This window comes from Phyllobates terribilis, unplaced genomic scaffold, assembly GCF_046119375.1.
Source record: "Phyllobates terribilis strain yellow unplaced genomic scaffold, ASM4611937v1 Scaffold_11__3_contigs__length_659146591, whole genome shotgun sequence".
Classification (NCBI taxonomy): domain Eukaryota; kingdom Metazoa; phylum Chordata; class Amphibia; order Anura; family Dendrobatidae; genus Phyllobates; species Phyllobates terribilis.
Window position 1 is genome coordinate 163,316,937 of NW_027362771.1, and position 21,646 is coordinate 163,338,582.

The following is a 21,646-nucleotide window of genomic DNA, read 5'->3' on the forward strand; positions in this document are numbered from 1 at the left end:
GAGGGAGCGCGCCCTAAGCACAGTGCCCGGGAAGCTGCGCGCGTTGGCAGCAGCAGAAGCAGGAGCGCCAGAGGAAGCCGGGCAGGGAGCGCGGCGGTAAGAGGGACGGCGTCTCTGCCCGTCAGGGGGCAGAGAAGCCGGTACCACACAGACTTAATCATTTTAGACAGGACAACCCCTTTAAGAAAGGTGGAATTTTTCGGAGCGTAAGCTCGTTGGTCAAATATCTGTCATCTAAAAGGCAGCCTTAAAGATTTTCATTTATTGCCAATAACCTGAAAGCTTTAACACAATTTACAGAATCATAGTTCTTCATACAACAGAACAAACTTGCATACCCCAATAGATGAATGCCACAAATGGGTATCATTAAATAATTTTAATATATAAATATATTAGATGTTACAGTTAATTACAGTGCATTTTAGTTAAATGTTCTAGGCAGAGAGTGAGAATATACACATCAACTCTTAGAACAGTAAAAAAATAATAATTAACAAGGTGCTAAGAGGAGAAATTACCAAAAAGCAGCCGTCACATTCTTTGCTCTCTATCTGGATTAGGCTATGTTCACACCACATTTAGGTGTCTGCTTAAATGTGTAAGCTGGGACGTATAGGTTAATGCATAGGATGTCTCCGATGTTTAACATACATAAGTTGTAGTTGACAGACTATGCTATTATGAAAAAAAAAAAGTATAAGAATTATTTTACAACGGGTCCCTATGCTGACAGATGCCACCATACGACATCCACTTAATGTATAAGTCCTAGCCTAAACAGGAGGTTAAACACATAGCCTAATACAGCAAGAAGATTATTGCTGGCGAACAAGAGATGAAGACTAAAATAAATAACTAAAATGATATTTAGAAGACATTTCATTCACACTGCAACTGTAGATCAAATATAACACTATAATCATAGGAGAATACTAAAGCAAAAGCCTAAACTACTATTATCTAAATGTCTAATAGGACTTGGGATTTAGGTGACCCTTTTGTTATACGTGACCACACAACTAGTTTTTAAAAGATCGGATTGCGGCAGATGGTGGTCCATGTTATATGTATATTGTAATCTTATTTTCTTAGTGTATCTACCATCTAAAACCCCTTTTATCTATTCCAATCATCCTTTGTTCCAGCTTTCCACGTGTCCTTTTTCATCATAGATAAGAACAAACTCAATGAATACTACAAAGGAGAATGGAAACGTTCATTAAAAAAAGTTTTCTCTCTCCACATGCCGGAATCTATTTTTTTTTTCTTTGAATATTAAAACAAAAAAAAGAAGAAGAGGAGTGTAGATCTTACATACCAAGTGTGAATGCAACCCTGTAGGCCAACATTAAGTGCTAGAAGATGTTCAGGTGGCTAGTAACTATTAGAAGAATCTAACATTTGAACCTAAAATCACTGGGCACAAGATTTTTTGTCACGATATGTATCCAAAATTGAGAAAAATTAAACACTACATTAGAACAAGCTAAATAGAGAAATGATTCAGCATTACCAATTATAAGATATTTGCTATTAAAGTAAAGACTTGTCAGAGGATTTTATGAAATCTTATTAAATTACAATACGTAAGTTACTATATATTATGGGTAAGTTCACCAAAAAAAAAAAAAAAAAAAAAAAATTTATATATATATATATATATTGGGAAATCATGAAATTCAATTAATACCAATATCAAATGTACACATCAAAATGGGGAAACTATAGGTGGGGATGAACCCATCTAAAAGAGAAGCCAAAGAACCAAGGTTTCTTTAAAACAGGAAAAAATTACACTTTATCAAATAATATTAGTTGAATGATATAAATGCAAAAAACAAAACAAAATCAACTGATCAATGGGGTGAGATGTAATAAGATAGTAAGCGACCAGGTTCATTCTTACAGTAAAGTAACCCAATAACATCTCATGCAATCCGATAATATTTAGGACTGGACAATTTCTTTGGCTTGCTTTGTAAGAAGTTTCACCTAACTCCGCTCAAAGCCTCTTTAAAAAAAAAAAAAAGTGAAGATGTGCCCTCTGTACAAAATGTTTTTGAAAGGGAACTAAAATTGTACAGTAATAAACCTTAGGCCCCGTCACACTTAGCGACGCTGCAACGATCCCGACAACGATACGACCTGTCAGGGATCGTTGCTGCGTCGCTATGTGGTCGCTGGTGAGCTGTCAAACAGGCAGGCTCACCAACGATCAGGGGAGCAGCGACATCGTGGAAAGAATCTTTCCACGATGTCCTGCTCCTGGTTACCAGCCTGCTGAAGCAGGAGCAGGCTGGTAACTATGGTAAACATCGGGTTACTAGGGGCACACGCGCACCTAGCAACCCGTTGTTTATCATGGTTACCACTCTGCTACAGTGAACGGGAGGTTACCGCTCACTTTAGCAGGCTCGTAACCATGATAAACAACGGGTTACTAGGTGCGCGTGTGCCCCTAGTAACCCGATGTTTATCATGGTTATCAGCCTGATCGCTGCTCCCGCTGGTCACACACAGCGATGTATGCTGACCAGCGGGACAGCAACGACCAAAAAATGGTCCAGGACACTTTGCAGTGATCAGCGACCTCACAGCAGGGGCCTGATCGCTGCAAAATGTCACACATAGCGACATCGCTGGTGACGTCGCTGTTGGGTCACCAAAACCGTGACACAGCAGCGATCTCGCTATGTGAGACGGGAGCTTTAGAGTGCTTTGTCTGATATGGAAAAAAAATGTTTTAAAGGCATGGATGAGCTTAAAATAAAACCTATAGCACACGCGCCCTTCTAACGCATGCCAGTCTGGGGGTCTGTAGAGTCTGGAAACCAGAAGACTACTGCAGCCTGTGATTGACTGCAGCTTCAAGAGCAGCCTGTGCTAGATTCACATGGACTCTGGAAAAGGAGAGTTTGCCACTTTTTTTTTTAAACTACATCCAAGCCTGAAAAAAAAAATCTATCCGACAAATCCTTAAAAATATTTGAGTAAGGGAATGTTCACATAGGGTGTATTTTATGCCCAATTAATGTTGCATTTAGTGAAAATCTATATTTGATAAAAAGTCTGTCCATAAGCTGTTCCTGATATATGCGACTATAGTCTAGACACACTTTACGGATGGAGGTAATTTTTCATTTTTGGGGCATTAGCTAGGTTGCCACTTCATACACGATGGGTATAGTACATGGTGGCCATGCCTAAATATCATCAGATATCTACTCACGGCTGTACAAAAGTTCACATTATGGTCTCCAGATTTTCTAGGTCACAATTACTAGGAAATACTGTGTACAAGGCACTAAGGTTTTCATTTTCTGCATATCAGAAATACTCATCTTTATAATGAAACAAATATATTCACTTCTAAAAAAAAAACCTCAATCTGAAAAACTTAATAGTAAAACAAACACAAATATATTGAATTTCTTTCTTTCGTCGTAATCCCGCTTCCAGTTTAAAGGCCACAATCTCTTGGCTGTGGAATATTTCATTCTCCAGTTACCTGGATGTACAGTTTAATGGTGCGTATAACTTGTCTCTGCAGCAGGCAACTGATTAAAAGTGGGAAAGTTATCAAAGTAATGGAAAACAACTTCTAGGAAAAGAGACAAGCTGTAAGGGTAATAGCAATCATAATCCCTATATTAATGGGACAGAACCTCCAGGTGTCATTGAATAAGCACAAGAAACTTACATCTTAAATTATGCAACAGCGGAAACTATGGAATCTTCAAACAAGCCAGGCAGCCATATTACCTACAATTTAGCTACTGGCCAAAATGTTGGCTTCCCAGTATGAAAATACGCTTTTTCAGAAAAAGCAGCCCTTACTATCGACCAAATATAACCTAGTTGTGTCAGATGAACATTTGGATCTCACCGATTTGTCTTTATTACTGATAGTATATACTGCATATTGTACATGGTGGTTTTAGTGAACATGTTGAGCTTATACTATTTTACATTGCATATGCTTTTTGTACTATTCAGAGGGTATCGCACCTAAAAGGACAGAAATTGAGCCACTTTATTGTTTATCCAGGCACAGCAGCATATTCAAACAAGCTGCGCCTTCTGGTGATTAATGGGGGTCAGATGCTCAATTTTCACCCCATTAGAGTGATACCCTTTAAGCTAATAGTACTTCCTTCATTGGATTCTCTCATCTAATGTGACAGGAACTCACCATTTACATTGATCCACTAACCCATGCTGAAAGCAACAGGTCGCTGGTGGGGTTCCTCAAGTGCCAATATTACAGACTGTAGGCTCGAGCTTAACACAACTAGAACTTTCGATTGAAGTTTTTGCATGTCCTTACTTTCTGAATAGTACATAAACCTAAAAACGGACTTCAAGGTCGGTGTAATCAACTCCTAAAGTATAAAATGATTTGTCTATTCATCATCTAAGATACTAATAGTTGAAAGGAACGGCTTTTATTTTCAGCCAAATGAAGATATTAAACTATATACATGTGCAAGTGCTAGGGTAAGCTGGTGTAGTACTCAGTTTCATTAAGCCATTTTCTATTCTTTCAAGTCAAAAGATAATTTATATTCTGTCCCTTTCTCAACATTTATATATTCTAAGTGTTCAAATGTTTTCCACTTCTTGCATTTCCATCATGCATCTATTGATCTAGCTGAAATAGGTCAACACGATCATCTGAATGGGCTGTCTGCACACGGGGCAAGGCTTGTTCCTCCTCTTGAGCTTTTTCGCACATGTAAAACATGCCATGAGATGCCCTGTTCTACCATGGACAATACATCCATTCTTCGGCCTAGTTTGGCAGATTACACAAGGTTCAACACTCGAAAGTGGAAGACTCTGTTCTGAATTTTCCTCCTGTTCACCTTCTCTGTACTCCTCCTGACTACCAGATTCGGTGCTGCCAGATGTGGAAGGCTGAGAAAAGTCTTCTGTTTCCTGGGATTCAGAGCTATGGATTCCCTCCTCCTCTTTTTTTGTGACGACTTGATCTTGTGCCTCAGTCACTTTTGTTTTTTTGCCATCTGGAACATCAATGCCTTCATCCTCTAGGGAATCCTCCATGGTTTTTCTTTTTACGGGGCAATTCTTCTTCTGCTCAGTTTGGTCTGGAAGCCAGTCTTTACGAAGAGACCAACACCTTTTACAATATCTTGGAATCGGAGGATTCATCTCATCACATTGTGAACATTTCCAGTAATCCTGTAATGATTTTTAGAAAAACATGTGTTACAACATTCCTGCAAAACAACAATGGGATTTGATTTTAAAAGAAGCACTCCCATCACAAATTCTTATCGTCTTAAAATATTGCAGTGATCATGTTTATATAGCACAGTTTACTTACAATTGCTCATTTTGCCCTTCTACTCAGTTAATTCTTCTCTTTTCCTTTAGGTCTATGACATCACATGATTAAAAACTAAACTAGCTGAATCCTTCCAAGCTTTATGTAGAAACAGGAGGTCAATTTTCCCTGCACGAGTCTTAAAGAGGACCTAGCACCTCCACACATATGATATATTACAGTAAGGAGACTGTAGATGTAAAGAAACAAGAAATAAATTACCTTTGGAAGAATTACTTGCGTTATGAAATAAGAGAATTACAGTTATGGGAGCTGCCATCTTGGGATTGGCAGCTCAGCGTGCTGTGCTCTGAGACACACGCCCAGAGGCTGGTCAGCAGCAGTGTCAGGGGTCTCCTGTCTATATAAGTGCTGGCCAAAAGTATTGGCACCCCTGCAATACTCAGTTTCTTCCTGAAAATGATTGCAATCACAAATTCTTTGGTATTATTATCTTCATTTAATTTGATTGCAAGGAAAAAACACAAAAGAGAATGAAGCAAAAATCAAATCATTGATCATTTCACACAAAACTCCAAAAATGGGCCAGACAAAAGTATTGGCACCCTCAGCCTAATACTTGGTTGCACAACCTTTAGCCAAAATAACTGCGAACAACCGCTTCCGGTAACCATCAATGAGTTTCTTACAATGCTCTGCTGGAATTGTAGACCATTCTTCTTTGGCAAACTGCTCCAGGTCCCTGATATTTGAAGGGTGCCTTCTCCAAACTGCCATTTTGAGATCTCTCCACAGGTGTTCTATGGGATTCAGGTCTGGACTCATTGCTGGCCACTTTAGAAGTCTCCAGTGCTTTCTCTCAAACCATTTTATAGTGCTTTTGGAACTGTGTTTTGGGTCATTGTCCTGCTGGAAGACCCATGACCTCTGAGGGAGACCCAGCTTTCTCACACCTACATTATGCTGCAAAATTTGTTGGTAGTCTTCAGACTTCATAATGCCATGCACACGGTCAAGCAGTCCAGTGCCAGAGGCAGCAAAGCAACCCCAAAACATCAGGGAACCTCCGCCATGTTTGACTGTAGGGACCGTGTTCTTTTCTTTGAATGCCTTTTTTTTTTTTCCTGTACACTCTATGTTGATGTTTTTTCCCAAAAAGCTCTACTTTTGTCTCATCTGACCAGAGAACATTCTTCCAAAACGTTTTAGGCTTTCTCAGGTAAGTTTTGGCAAACTCCAGCCTGGCGTTTTTATGTCTCGTGGTAAGAAGTGGGGTCTTCCTGGGTATCCTACCATACAGTCCCTTTTCATTCAGACATCGACGGATAGTACAGGTTGACACTGTTGTACCCTCGGACTGCAGGGCAGCTTGGACTTGTTTGGATGTTAGTCGAGGTTCTTTATCCACCATCCGCACAATCTTGCGTTGAAATCTCTCGTCAATTTTTCTTTTCCGTCCACATCTAGGGAGGTTAGCCACAGTGCCATGAGCTTTAAACGTCTTGATGACACTGCGCACGGAAGACACAGGAACATTCAGGTCTTTGGAGATGGACTTGTAGCCTTGAGATTGCTCATGCTTCCTCACAATTTGGTTTCTCAAGTCCTCAGACAGTTCATTGGTCTTCTTTCTTTTCTCCATGCTCAATGTGGTACACACAAGGACACAGGACAGAGGTTGAGTCAACTTTAACCCATGTTAACTGGCTGCAAGTGTGATTTAGTTATTGCCAACACCTGTTAGGTGCCACAGGTAAGTTACAGGTGCTGTTAATTACACGAATTAGAGAAGCATCACATGATTTTTCAAAGGGTGCCAATACTTTTGTCCACCCCCTTTTTTAGGTTTGGTGTGGAATTATATCCAATTTGGCTTTAGGACAATTCTTTTTGTGTTTTTTTCATTGAAGACATATTAAATGAAGAGAATAATACCAAAGAATTTGTGATTGCAATCATTTTCAGGAAGAAACTGAGTATTATCTGACAGAATTGCAGGGGTGCCAGCACTGTATACTGTACTATGTGTAGAGCCAGAGAGAAGGCTACAGAGTAACCACAGCATGTATCACCCATATCTGCTAATAAAGATCCACATTTACATCTCCTGGCTTAGGCTGTGTTCACACGATGCGTATTTCATGCGTTTCCGCGGCGTTTTTGCAGTTGCGTAAACGCCGCGGAAACGCATGAAAAACGCATGGTAGAAGGGCAGCAATGTTCCCCAATGGAAATCCGCATGTGCTGTGCCCATGATGCGGATTTTTCCGCAGCGTTAACGCTGCGGTCAAAAATCCGCAGCATGTCAATTAATTTTGCGGAAACGCGGCGATTTCGCCGCCATTGACTTGCATTAGAACGCGCCAATTCCGCAAGACAGCATTTGTACTTGCGTAATTGGTGCGTTCTAATGTGCGGATGGTACCCGGGTGTGGAGGAGAGGAGAGTCTCATCCACACCCAGGTACCATTAAAAAAGCTGTAAAAAGAAGAATAAAATAAAAAATAAATGTATTCTTACCTTCTGTCGGCCCGCGCTGCGCTCCCGCTTGGTTTCCGGCACTTGCAGTGAGTTGTAGGACCTGCGGTGACGTCAGAGTCATGTGACGGGTCACGTGACGCTGACGTCGGCAGGTCTTTCAATTCAAAGTTGCCGGCAGCCGGGAGAACGGAGTGAGCAGGACAGCGCGGGCCATCGGAGGTAAGTATATACACTCTCTCGGTTCACACTGTATAAATCCATGCTGTTTGCATGGATTTATATAGTGTGACCTAGTTGTCAAGCACTTTCCAGGTGATGCTAACATCGCCTGGAAAGCGCTTGTCAATCTGCATGCGGAAACGCATGTGAATCTGCATGTGGATCCGCATGTATTCTGCAGGAAAAACGCATGCACAATCTGCATGCGTTTTTTCTGCCAGGGAGATGCAGAAATGATGCAGAAATTTTCTGCTTCATTTCTGCATCGTGTGCACATACCCTAAAAATGGAGCAAGTTGAATAATAGAGTTGAAGCAGAGCTGCAGTGGAAATAAATGAGAAAGGCCGACGTCATCCATCCAGATCAAATGGGGGAATAAAGTCGGTATCACTTATTTTCATTGAAGTGCTGCTTCCATTCTATTTTTTCCTAATTTGAAGGTTTTTGGCTGTTTGCTGATATTTTTCCATATCTCTCTCTATATCTATAGCAAAAAAAGGGCAGGCAGCACTCCAAAAGTTCTTAGAAAAAATATAGACTTTATCAGCTCAGCGTGGCGACGTTTCAGTTGCGGGCAACCTTCATCACTGCACCGCAACCGAAACGTTGCCACGCCGGGCTAATAAAGTCTTTTTTTTTTTTTTTAAAGACCTTTTGGAGTGCTGTCTGCCTTTATTGCTATACTGTCTATACTTATGGATGTTTGTGTGGGGGCCTTGCACCTGATATTTTGAAGATATGGTGCTGTTCCAATTTTGACTCTCTATATCTATAGATTTATATATAGCGCAACTTTATGTAACTGCACATTATGGTTGAGCCCCTCTGTCTATCGAACACGTATGCTTATATATGTAGCACTCTCTTGTTATACAGTACAGACCAAAAGTTTGGACACACCTTCTCATTTAAAGATTTTTCTGTATTTTCATGACTTTGAAAATTGTACATTCACACTGAAGGCAGCAAAACTATGAATTAACACATGTGGAATTATATACTTAACAAAAAAGTGTGAAACAACTGAAAATATGTCTTATATTCTAGGTTCTTCAAAGTAGCCACCTTTTGCTTTGATGACTGCTTTGCACACTCTTGGCATTCTCTTGATGAGCTTCAAGAGGTAGTCACCGGAAATGGTCTTCCAACAATCTTGAAGGAGTTCCCAGAGATGCTTAGCACTTGTTGGCCCTTTTGCCTTTACTCTGCTGTCCAGTTCATCCCAAACCATCTCGATATGGTTCAGGTCTGGTGACTGTGGAGGCCAGGTCATCTGGTGTATCACCCCATCACTCTCCTTCTTAGTCAAATAGCCCTTACACAGCCTGGAGGTGCGTTTGGGGTCATTGTCCTGTTGAAAAATAAATGATGGTCCAACTAAACGCAAACCGGATGGAATAGCATGCCGCTGCAAGATGCTGTGGTAGCCATGCTGGTTCAGTATGCCTTCAATTTTGAATAAATCCACAACAGTGTCACCAACAAAGTACCCCCACACCATCACACCTCCTCCTCCATGCTTCACGGTGGGAACCAGGCATGTAGAGTCCATCCGTTCACCTTTTCTGCGTCGCACAAAGACACGGTGGTTGGAACCAAAGATCTCAAATTTGGACTCATCAGATCAAAGCACAGATTTCCACTGGTCTAATGTCCATTCCTTGTGTTCTTTAGCCCAAACAAGTCTCTTCTGCTTGTTGCCTGTCCTTAGCAGTGGTTTCCTAGCAGCTATTTTACCATGAAGGCCTGCCGCACAAAGTCTCCTCTTAACAGTTGTTGAAGAGATGTGTCTGCTGCTAGAACTGTGTGTGGCATTGACCTGGTCTCTAATCTGAGCTGCTGTTAACCTGAGATTTCTGAGGCTGGCGACTCGGATAAACTTATCCTCAGAAGCAGAGGTGACTCTTGGTCTTCCTTTCCTGGGGCGGTCCTCATGTGAGCCAGTTTCTTTGTAGCGCTTGATGGTTTTTGCAACTGCACTTGGGGACACTTTCAAAGTTTGCCCAATTTTTCGGACTGACTGACCTTCATTTCTTAAAGTAATGATGGCCACTCGTTTTTCTTTACTTAATTGCTTTTTTCTTGCCATAATACAAATTCTAACAGTCTATTCAGTAGGAAAATCAGCTGTGTATCCACCTGACTTCTGCACAACACAGCTGATGGTCCCAACCCCATTTATAAGCAAGAAATCCCACTTATTAAACCTGACAGGGCACACCTGTGAAGTGAAAATCATTTCCGGTGACTACCTCTTGAAGCTCATCAAGAGAATGCCAAGAGTGTGAAAGCAGTCATCAAAGCAAAAGGTGGCTACTTTGAAGAACCTAGAATATAAGACATATTTTCAGTTCTTTCACACTTTTTTGCTAAGTATATAATTCCACATGTGTTAATTCATAGTTTTGATGCCTTCAGTGTGAATGTACAATTTTCAAAGTCATGAAAATACAGAAAAATCTTTAAATGAGAAGGTGTGTCCAAACTTTTGGTCTGTACTGTATATAAATATGTATGTATACACAAATATACCTGTGCAATAGATAGTAGCATATATCACAGGTATATTCACATCTCTCTCTATGACATACACGAATATACATATTTATATATAGAGAGCGCTACATATACATGTATTATGTAGACAGAGACCCAACCATATTGTGCAGTTACATAAAAGACCGCTATCTCCAGCTTTCTCTCTCTTAGGGAATACACACACACACTGCATATATATGTTTACATACAGTTCTCAAATGCACCATACACTCCTGCATGCACTTTTCACATATAAGCAGTAGGGTTGAGTGAATACGTTCTGTCCGAGTATGCTTGGGCCGAGCTCCGAGTATTTATAGCTGCTCGATGATATGCTTGAATCACTCCCGTGTGCATGATTTGCAACTGTTTGACAGTTTTATTACATGTGAGGAATGTGTAAGAAATAGACATTCCTCACATGTATTAAAACTGTTGGTATATGCCTTGTTTATAATGTTTTGGTCAAATGATAAATGTTATTACATCTGTATTTAATTTCAAACAATAAAAAATTTAGTGATAGGTGCGCTTTAAGTAACTGCAAAAGTCCCTGGCAGGGGGGAGCAGCTGGGTCAGGAGTGAAGCAGGTGATGGGGGATAATACATGCAGGGACAAGAGACTTCCTGTTTGTACATAAAGCAGAGAAAAAGAGAATAGTTAGTTGGGTGGAAAGGCAAAGTGAGCAATTGTAAGTACACAGGGCTGTATAATATGATGGCTGCAATATATTAAGAGGATAAAAATGTTGATGGGAGAAGTGCTTCTTTAGATGACATTTCAGAAAAGTCATACTTACAGCTTCAGAGATTTCAGTATCCTCATCGAAAGAGTACCCTGATTCTTCAGCTTGGTATATAGTCACCTGATAAACCTGGGGCCAGGAAAGAGAACAAATTGGTTTTAAGACATATGATGGTATACATATAAAGTCCGGCATAAGACATTGCCTTCTTGTACTGCCACAACACTAAAATTATGTCACATAAAACATTAACCAAATTTATAAACAAAACTGAAAAACAGCATCATTAATGTGAAATGTATCGCTGAATTCCTACTGAAATGGGTTAGTTAGAGCATCTGAACTAAGGGGGTATTCCCAGACCGATAATGAAAATTAAAGGGGAAGTAACACTGGTTTAGAACTGCATCCCCTGCTCTACACCTGACTATGTAGAGAACTGCAGCCTTCCCTATTCAATGCACTGCTGGGCTCCAAGCTGCAGTTCATTGGCCCATATGCAAGGGAAAAACAAATAGTGAGGCGAAAGCCATGCTACAACAATGTTCCTCGTTATTTTCTTTCTAATAAGTGGTTTTCCAGATATCCTAGGAATATGCCATCACTTTTAGGTTGTATGCCCACTGAGTTTTTGACGCTGTGTATTTTCAAGCGGCTTACAGTTCCAGCAAAGTGGATGGGCTTTATAGAAATCTCACACCCACTGCTTTTTTTTAATCAGTGTAATCTGCCCTGCAGTGCGTGTTTCAAATCAGCCATGTCCATTTCTTGTGTGTACGCAGAGTTTTATGTGCAGATTTTTCCCATAGACTTGCATAGACAGACTCCGTAGGGTAAAAAACGCACATGTATTTTTAGTGCGTTTCCATGGAGGAATGCATCAAAAATGCATGTAATCCACAAATTTTTTTGTTAAAGGGAATCTGTCGCCACCTGGCACTTTTCTGACCTCTAATATGGGCATACAGGTGATAGAAATGTAAACCTATTCATACCTGTATGCCTCATATTAGAGATCCAATTGCTGTGAAATATCTTTTCAATCCTACAGGTTTTTGAGGTGTTCAAGTCCGGGGGACTGGAAGAAATCTCTGCCTCCTGTGTGAATTCTAATGTTTCCCCCTCCCCTGCACATCACAGTGCTCTGTGACATGCAGTTGCCATGTCCAGATCCCGCGCACTTCACTTTTTACAGAAGGCGCACTTGTACTGTGTATTATGCAGTCATAGTACTGCAGGGATCTTGTGCGCAGGCGCCAGGAAGTTACAGTGACTCACCTATGCACAAGATCCCTGCAGTACTATGACTGCATAGTACACAGTACAAGTGCGCTTTCTGTAAAAAGCAAAAGGCGCGGGATCTGGCCACAACGACTGCATGTGCAGGGGAGGGGGGAAACATTGTAATTTACACAGTAAGCGGGGATTTCGTCCCGGCCCCGAAAGCATCGGAAACTTCAATGAATAAAAAGCAATTTCACAGCAACCAGTCCTCTAATATGAGGCATACAGGGATGTATAGATTTACATTTCTATCACCTGTATGCCCATATTAGAGGTCTGATAGGTCTCAGGGTGTGACAGGTTCTCTTTAAAGCCAAAGACTAGAAAGTATCAAAGTAGCTATAATAATAATTTTATTATATTGTTAACATATTCCGCAGGACTTTACAATTAAGCGGGAACATGTACAGACAATCAATACAACACAAAGATGTCTGTATATTGTTCATAAGCTATTGGGTATGGATGTCACGTATATTTCTGTATGTGTGATACATGGCGGAGTCCTGGGTGTGGAGACAGTTCGTGGCAGAGAAGGAAAGAAGGTAGTGGTCAGAGAGCGGGAGAGAGGAGTTAGTAAACTCATGCACTGAGCAGAGCTGGGAGAAGACTAGATCCAAAGTATTCCAAGTCTTCATGTGTAGGAGAGTTAGTAAGCAGTGAAAGGCCGAAGGAGGAGGTTAAAGAAAAATGAGTGGCAGATTGGTAGAGTGTATCATCAATGGGGATCACAGCGAGAAGGGTTTGAAGAGTCTACGGTGTAGACGTCAAAAGGAAGGAAACATAAATGAGGGTACCGGTGAGATAACATGGAAAGGACGTTGTGATTAAAGGAGCAGACCAACACCTCCACCTTCTTAACAAAAGAAGCACCACTAAACAGTGGTGTATGCCGCTGGACTAAACTATATAACCAAAAAGAATGAATCTCTATCCACGTACAACCTTGCAAAAATAGATAGTAATACTAGATTTATAAAATAATGCAGCCCGTTAGGAGTGATGGAGAACCAAACAACACAAGGGGTAATAGAAAATGTTTTATTAAGCAATACTAAATACAAAAATATTCAATAGTCAGAGAGAAAGTATGGAGTAAGGAGAGAAGAACAACTAAAAACAGATATGGTGATTTTTTTTTTCCATCTGTCCCATATCAGAAACACCTCCACCTGGTCTGTTCTCAGGTCTGGGTGGTATGAGAATTGTAGCCCACCATACGAGAGAGCAGCAGCAGTGGTGGTGATGGTGTCAAGACTGCTGGATCCAGGTTTCATTGAGGTTTAAGCTTTGCGTAAAATAGGACATACCAACATGAGGAAAAAAAACAGCGCCAAAAATGCAATAAAAAGGGATGTAAAAGAAATGCAATGAAAAAACGCAAGAAACCTAATCCGTGCAGAAATGCTGCAACATCAAAAGCTCATAGTGGGAACATAGCCTAAATGCTATAAACTTTAGCTAGCTGCATAAAAATGTTTTTCTTTTTTTCCCTGTCTGCATGTACCGTAAAAGGCCTCCTTCACATGTCAGTGTCTCCAGTACGTGTGGCGACAGTTTTCACACGTACTGGAGCTGTTTGCTTAGCCTTTACTGATTAGTAAAGGGGGGACCCCCCAAAAAATGACATGGGGTCCCTCCTATTTTTTACTAACCAGCAAAGGCTAAAACAGAGAGTTGGATTCAGCACCCAGCACATGGGAACTGATGGTGCACAAGGACACCCGATAGCACTGGTACTGTTTTTTCCAGTACTGGTAATATCAGAAAGTGTGAAAGAGGCCTAACATGAATACCTATGGTCTTCATATCCTCAGATGTAATTGACTTCTGTTATAGAGGTGCTTATTCTGGTCTCTGTTGTGATGTAAATGTCGATTAAGTGGTGGATTGATTGGCAATACTGTGCATACGTCAGACAACCTACAAACATTAACATAAAATTGGCTGGTGATGAGCCTGGACTGTGAATGGTCGGCCTTTATGGTGGTATCAGGCAAAATAAATGACAACTTATCTGTAGTTCATTCGAAGGCCACTGAACCCTCACAACTTGCTCTGTTAATATGGATTTCAGTGACATGTCCTCTTTATTTTCTCTCACAGTTAATTATTTAGGGATCGAATCATTTCTCAGAGTTACAAAAACTAGTCACTAGAATGCAGAATAGGAACTACAATTAATTATATTAAATGGGTAAAATAAAGGATAAAAATAAAATAATCTCTGCGCTTAAACAGTCGGATAAAACTGAAAATAAACATTATTATAACAAAACTAGAAGCACTGGCATGTTGTGAGAAGAAGACAAGGTTTAGACGATTGGTATTTGGGGTGGATTTTAAGCACAGGAATCCATAGTATTTTTGCATCTAACATTTGCACATTTTCTGCACTTAGTGATGTGTTTTAATGTGGGTTTTTGCTGTGGAAACAAACAGAACACAAAAAAAAGACACAGTAAATTCAATACCATGCAGTTTAACCCCTTAACATCTATGAATTTTCTGGTTTTGCGCTTTTATTTTTTCCGTCAGTCGTAGTTTCAAATGTCACTATTAATTTTACCATCTAATTTACTGAAAAATGGGGAATAAATAGCTTTGAGGAATCGTCCCTTTAGGTTTTGATTGTTTCAACTATTTTTTTTCCAACCTTCTAAATACTTCTGGATTTAATCTATAAAACCTGGATTTTACTGAGTTCTTTAGGTTATATAAACCATGTCTGCTTAACAGAAGCAATCAGTTCATAAAAAAATATCAAGCTCATATTCTTTTCAAACTGATTTTTTACGAATGTCCTTGTTGTTGAAAAGCCAGTGTCACATGTAAGCAATATGGCAGCAAGGATGAATTGCAAGGAATGTCAGGTAAAAGCTTCTCAGCATGATCCTAGCGACAATATGACCATGTGGGGACCAGCATTAGAAACGTGTGATGTAAGTATTTTAATACACCTACACCATATGCCATAGAAAATTAGGAGGGATTACAGTATCAACATTTTGAGGAGATTACTTTAAAATTGGTAATTGCTTCCATAACCGATATTTGGGCCACTTTCCAAGTGCATACCTTGCAGGCAATTTCTAGTTGTCTACAATGGCAGCTGTTGCTGGCAATCTGTGAGGTCAGCATGTGTGGGGAGGTACAGGCTGCACTGCCATCTCATCATGTGGCGTGGGAAAGCAAAGAAACAGTGAAGACTGATGGCCACTCACTGAAATGCATTTACGCAAGGCCCAATGTTTCTGATCATCTACAGAATCCAAAATTCAACAACAGACCAGAATTACAGCAGTGTAAAGAACCAAGAAAGGGCAATAAAGATTTAGAGAGGTCACTTACAGAAATAAGTAATATAAACAATATGATAGTGAAAACGACAATGCCTTCATACAAGCTCCATGGCAATATTCAAAGAAGCTCCTCCAATAAATGTTTTCATAAGAAATGCTAAAAAATCCTGATATAAGAAGATATTCCTTAGTATTGTAAACATATCAGGATATATACAGTACAGACCAAAGTTTGGACACACCTTCTCATTTAAAGATTTTTCTGTATTTTCATCACTATGAAAATTGTACATTCACACTGAAGGCATCAAAACTATGAATTAACACATGTGGAATTATATACTTAACAAAAAAGTGTGAAACAACTGAAAATATGTCTTATATTCTAGGTTCTTCAAAGTAGCCACCTTTTGCTTTGATGACTGCTTTGCACACTCTTGGCATTCTCTTGATGAGCTTCAAGAGGTAGTCACTGGAAATGGTTTTCACTTCACAGGTGTGCCCTGTCAGGTTTAATAAGTGGGATTTCTTGCCTTATATATGTGGTTGGGACCATCAGTTGTGTTGTGCAGGAGTCTGGTGGATACACAGCTGATAGTCCTACCGAATAGACTGTTAGAATTTGTATTAAGGCAATAAAAAAGCAGCTAAGTAAAGAAAAACGAGTGGCCATCATTACTTTAAGAAATGAAGGTCAGTCAGTGCGAAAAATTGGGAAAAATTTGAAAGTGTCCCCAAGTGCAGTTGCAAAATCCATCAAGTGCTACAAAGAAACTGGCTCGCATGAGGACCGCCCCAGGAAAGGAAGACCAAGAGTCACCTTTGCTTCTGAGGATAAGTTTATCCGAGTCACCCGCCTCAGAAATCGCAGGTTAACAGCAGCTCAGATTAGAGACCAGGTCAATGCCACACAGAGTTCTAGCAGCAGACACATCTCTTCAACAACTGTTAAGAGGAGACTTTGTGCAGCAGGCCTTCATGGTAAAATAGCTGCTAGGAAACCACTGCTAAGGACAGGAAACAAGCAGAAGAGACTTGTTTGGGCTAAAGACCACAAGGAATGGACATTAGACCAGTGGAAATCTGTGCTTTGGTCTGATGAGTCCAAATTTGAGATCTTTGGTTCCAACCACTGTGTCTTTGTGCGACGCAGAAAAGGTGAACGGATGGACTCTACATGCCTGGTTCCCACCGTAAAGCATGGAGGAGGAGGTGTGATGGTGTGGGGGTGCTTTGCTGGTGACACTGTTGGGGATTTATTCAAAATTGACGGCATACTGAACCAGCATGGCTACCACAGCATCTTGCAGCGGCATGCTATTCCATCCGGTTTGCGTTTAGTTGGACCATCATTTATTTTTCAACAGGACAATGACCCCAAACACACCTCCAGGCTGTGTAAGGGCTATTTGACCAAGAGGGAGAGTGATGGGGTGCTACGCCAGATGACCTGGCCTCCACAGTCACCAGACCTGAGCCCAATCGAGATGGTTTGGGGTGAGCTGGACTGCAGAGTGAAGGCAAAGGGGCCAACAAGTGCTAAGCATCTCTGGGAACTCCTTCAAGATTGTTGCAAGACCATTTCCGGTAACTACCTCTTGAAACTCATCAAGAGAATGCCAAGAGTGTGCAAAGCAGTCATCAGAGCAAAAGGTGGCTACTTTGAAGAACCTAGAATATAAGTTGTTTCACACTTTTTTGTTAAGTATATAATTCCACATGTGTTAATGTACAATTTTCATAGTCATGAAAATACAGAAAAATCTTCAAATGAGAAGGTGTGTCCAAACTTTTGGTCTGTACTGTATATACACTGCTCAAAAAAATAAAGGGAACACTCAACACATCCTAGATCTGAATGAATGAAATATTCTCATTGAATACTTTGTTCTGAACAAAGTTGAATGTGCTGACAACAAAATCACACAAAAATCATCAATGGAAATTAAATTTATTAACCAATGGAGGTCTGCATTTGGAGCCACCCCCAAAATTAAAGTGGAAAAACACACTACAGGCTGATCCAACTTTGATGTAATGTCCTTAAAACAAGTCAAAATGAGGCTCAGTATTGTGTGTGGCCTCCACGTGCATGTATGACCTCCCTACAACGCCTGGGCATGCTCCTGATGAGGTTGCGGATGGTCTCCTGTGGGATCTCCTCCCAGACCTGGACTAAAGCATCCGCCAACTCCTGGACAGTCTGTGGTGCAACGTGACATTGGTTGATGGAGCGAGACATGATGTCCCAGATGTGCTCAATCGAATTCAGGTCTGGGGAACGGGCGGGCCAGTCCATAGCTTCAATGCCTTCATCTTGCAGGAACTGCTGACACACTCCAGCCACATGAGGTCTGGCATTGTCCTGCATTAGGAGGAACCCAGGGCCAACCGCACCAGCATATGGTCTCACAAGGGGTCTGAGGATCTCCTCTTGATAACCAATAGCAGTCAGGCTACCTCTGGCGAGCACATGGAGGGCTGTGCGGCCCTCCAAAGAAATGCCACCCCACACCATTACTGACCCACTGCCAAACCGGTCATGCTGAAGGATGTTGCAGGCTGTAGATCGCTCTCCACGGCGTCTCCAGACTCTGTCAGGTCTGTCACATGTGCTCAGTGTGAACCTGCTTTCATCTGTGAAGAGCACAGGGCGCCAGTGGCGACATTGCCAATCCTGGTGTTCTGTGGCAAATGCCAAGTGTCCTGCACGGTGTTGGGCTGTGAGCACAACCTCCATCTGTGGACGTTGGGCCCTCATACCACCCTCATGGAGTCGGTTTCTAACCGTTTGTGCAGACACATGTACATTTGTGGCCTGCTGGAGGTCATTTTGCAGGGCTCTGGCAGTGCTCCTCCTGTTCCTCCTTGCACAAAGGCGGAGGTGGCGGTCCTGCTGCTGGGTTGTTGCCCTCCTACGGCCCCCTCCGCGTTTCCTGGTGTACTGGCCTGTCTCCTGGTAGCGCCTCCAGCCTCTGGACACTAAGCTGACAGACACAGCAAACCTTCTTGCCACAGATCGCATTGATGTGCCATCCTGGAGGAGATCCCACAGGTGACCATCCGCAACCTCATCAGGAGCATGCCCAGGCGTTGTAGGGAGGTCATACAGGCATGTGAAGGCCACACACAATAACATTTTGACTTGTTTTAAGGACATTACATCAAAGTTGGATCAGCCTGTAGTGTGTTTTTCCGCTTTAATTTTGGGGGTGGCTCCAAATCCAGGCCTCCATTGGTTAATAAATTTGATTTCCATTGATGATTTTTGTGTGATTTTGTTGTCAGCACAAAGTATTCAATGAGAATATTTCATTCATTCAGATCTAGGATGTGTTATTTGAGTGTTCCCTTTATTTTTTTGAGCAGTGTGTGTGTGGTGTGGTGTGGTGTGGTGTGGTGTGGTGTGGTGTGGTGTGTGTGTGTGTGTGTGTGTGTGTGTGTGTTAATAAGAATATTATATGTATTGTGTACCAAATGTTTCAGTCAATACTCATTAAAGTGGTGATCCAGCACCTAAAATGTATTTAAACTATCCATCTTTATACCCCAACCACTTATGTAATTCGCTTTAATACACAATACCCTACACTTTTCTTTATCTACCTAATCTTTAAAAGTGCTTTTTTTACTGTACTTCCTGTGATGTTTTGTTTGAGAGGAGTCTCAAATGTGACATCTCAGGCGGTTGGGGCTGTACTCACTCACCGCAGTGTCCATTGCCCCTCCTGGAGCAGGATGTCATCAGGGGGCAGAACTGCAGCTATTCACTAGTTTCTTGAATTGCTGCCTCCTCTGACAATGTCCTGGATCCTGGGTGATGGGTTCTGTGGCAAATGTGAGTGCAGCGCCGGCTCACTGCTTCTATCTCCACCGCAGCTTCTGTGAAAGAAGTTGTCAGGGGGCAGAGATGGAAGCAGTAAATGACACCAGTGCCACCCCACAGCTTCTAGCACCACCCTCAAATGAGTCATCAGGAGGTGGCATTGGTATCACTAACTGCTTCAATCACCACCCCCTGTTAAGTGACTCGGGCAGTGCTAGAAGCTGTGGGGCAGCGCTGGTGTCACTCACTGCTCCTATCTCTGCCCCCTAATGACGTCTTCTTTCGCAGAAGCTAAGGCAGTAAAGATAGAAACCGAGTGTAGGTGTGGCGCTCATATCTGCCACAGCATCTTTCAACCGTGACGCCTTTATAGGAGGGCAGCGATGCAAAAAAACTAGTGAGTAACTGCAGTGCTGCCCCCTGTGGAGAACTGTTCCAGGAGGGACGATGGACGAGGTGCGGACTGCAGCCGCAGCCTCCTTTGACGTCACATTTAAGACTCCTCTCAAATGAAATGTCACAGGGAGTACATTTAGAGATCTGCTCCTATTTACTAATGGTATGTTCTTCAAGTAACACAAGCTACCCCCACTTTCATTTATGACGTTGTTTACTTAGCCTTTGACTATCCAGCATCTGTTTCAGCTTTAATCAGCTGATCAAGGTGAGCACAGACCACTCCCCTCTGGATCACAGCTGAATGCATTCTGTTAAAAATCTATTGTGGGCCAGGAGTCTGTTAGACTTTAGTCAGTGTCCATCACCTTAAGTGTGAGAAATATGAATTAATCCTGAATTGAACCTGAAGTGAACGGAAGGTAACTGAGTCACAGTAAACAATATTTGTCTTTGTTTTCACTCTCACCCCCTTAATCCTTCACTTTTTACAACCACCCCTAATCCCTACACCTAGTAATGAACTCTTCATCTCTCCCTCCATTCTCCCCACCCATCTCACCTCCTCCTCAGAGCTATTCCTCAACATACAATCCTTTGTCTCCAAACAGAGACAGCCACCTCATGCCCTCCTGCTCCCACCTACTAACGCTTTCTCTGCTCCTCCTCACTGCCGGCAACATCTCTCCAAATCCTAGCCCTCCTCATTACATCCCTACAATCACTTCCACCTCCTACCCACGATCTATCCCAAACTCTCGTAACCCTTCTAACCTTATACCCATCCGCCCAGCCCCTGCTCCCCCAGTCCTACTAACAGGAGTTCTATGGAACGCTCGCTCCGTCTGCAACAAACTTTCCTATATTCACAATCTCTTCATCACTAACAAGCTTTCAGTCCTCGGCATCACTGAAACCTAGCTCACCCCCTCTGACACGGTCTCTCCTGCAGCACTTTTGTATGGTGGATTCCACCTTTCCCATACCCCCCCCCCCCCCGGCAAGCATTGTAGAGGAATAGGTTTCCTTCTATCAGATAACTGCTCCTTCACCCATATCCCACTGCCACCCTCCATTACTCTCCCCTCTTTTGAAGTGCACTGTGTGCGCATTTACTCCCCCTCCAACCGGCTGTCATTTACCGCCCCCCAGGATCACCCACCACCTTCTTTGACCACTTTACCACTTGGCGACTTCATTTCCTCTCCGTTGACATCCCCACTATCCTCATGGGTGACTTCAACATCCCTACTGACACTTCCCTCCCAGCTGTCTCTAAGCTTCTATCCCTCACTTCCTCCTTCGGCCTTACTCAGTGGTCTTCCGCAGCCACTCACAAAGATGGCCACACATTGGACCTCATCTTCACCCGCCTCTGTTCCCTATCTAACCTCTCTAACTCACCTCTCCCTCTCTCTGACCACTACCTACTTACATTCTCTACCCTCTCCTCTCCAGGGCAACAATCCCCACTCCATAAACTTGCATACCCTCGCAGAAATCTTAAACACCTTGACCTACACTCACTCTCGGAATCCCTCC

At 42.0% G+C, this 21,646-nt stretch overlaps 1 protein-coding gene across 4 annotated transcripts in view; it reads right to left on the reverse strand.

Annotated features, from left to right (window-relative positions):
* Nucleotides 1–364: 364 nt before the first annotated feature.
* MDM2 (MDM2 proto-oncogene) overlaps nt 365–21,646 on the reverse strand; it is a 40,474-nt gene continuing 19,192 nt past the window's right edge. For 3 of the 4 annotated variants that reach the window (XM_073651768.1, XM_073651767.1, XM_073651766.1), the window contains exons 10-11: nt 11,351–11,425; nt 365–5,205 (exon numbers count right to left, since the gene is read on the reverse strand). In XM_073651768.1, coding sequence (XP_073507869.1) covers nt 4,651–5,205; nt 11,351–11,425 — 630 coding nt within the window. In that variant the 3' untranslated portion in view covers nt 365–4,650. Of the gene's footprint in view, nt 5,206–11,350; nt 11,426–14,376; nt 14,736–21,646 lie in introns of those variants that run through there. The other variant, XR_012251209.1, reaches the window with a different exon arrangement.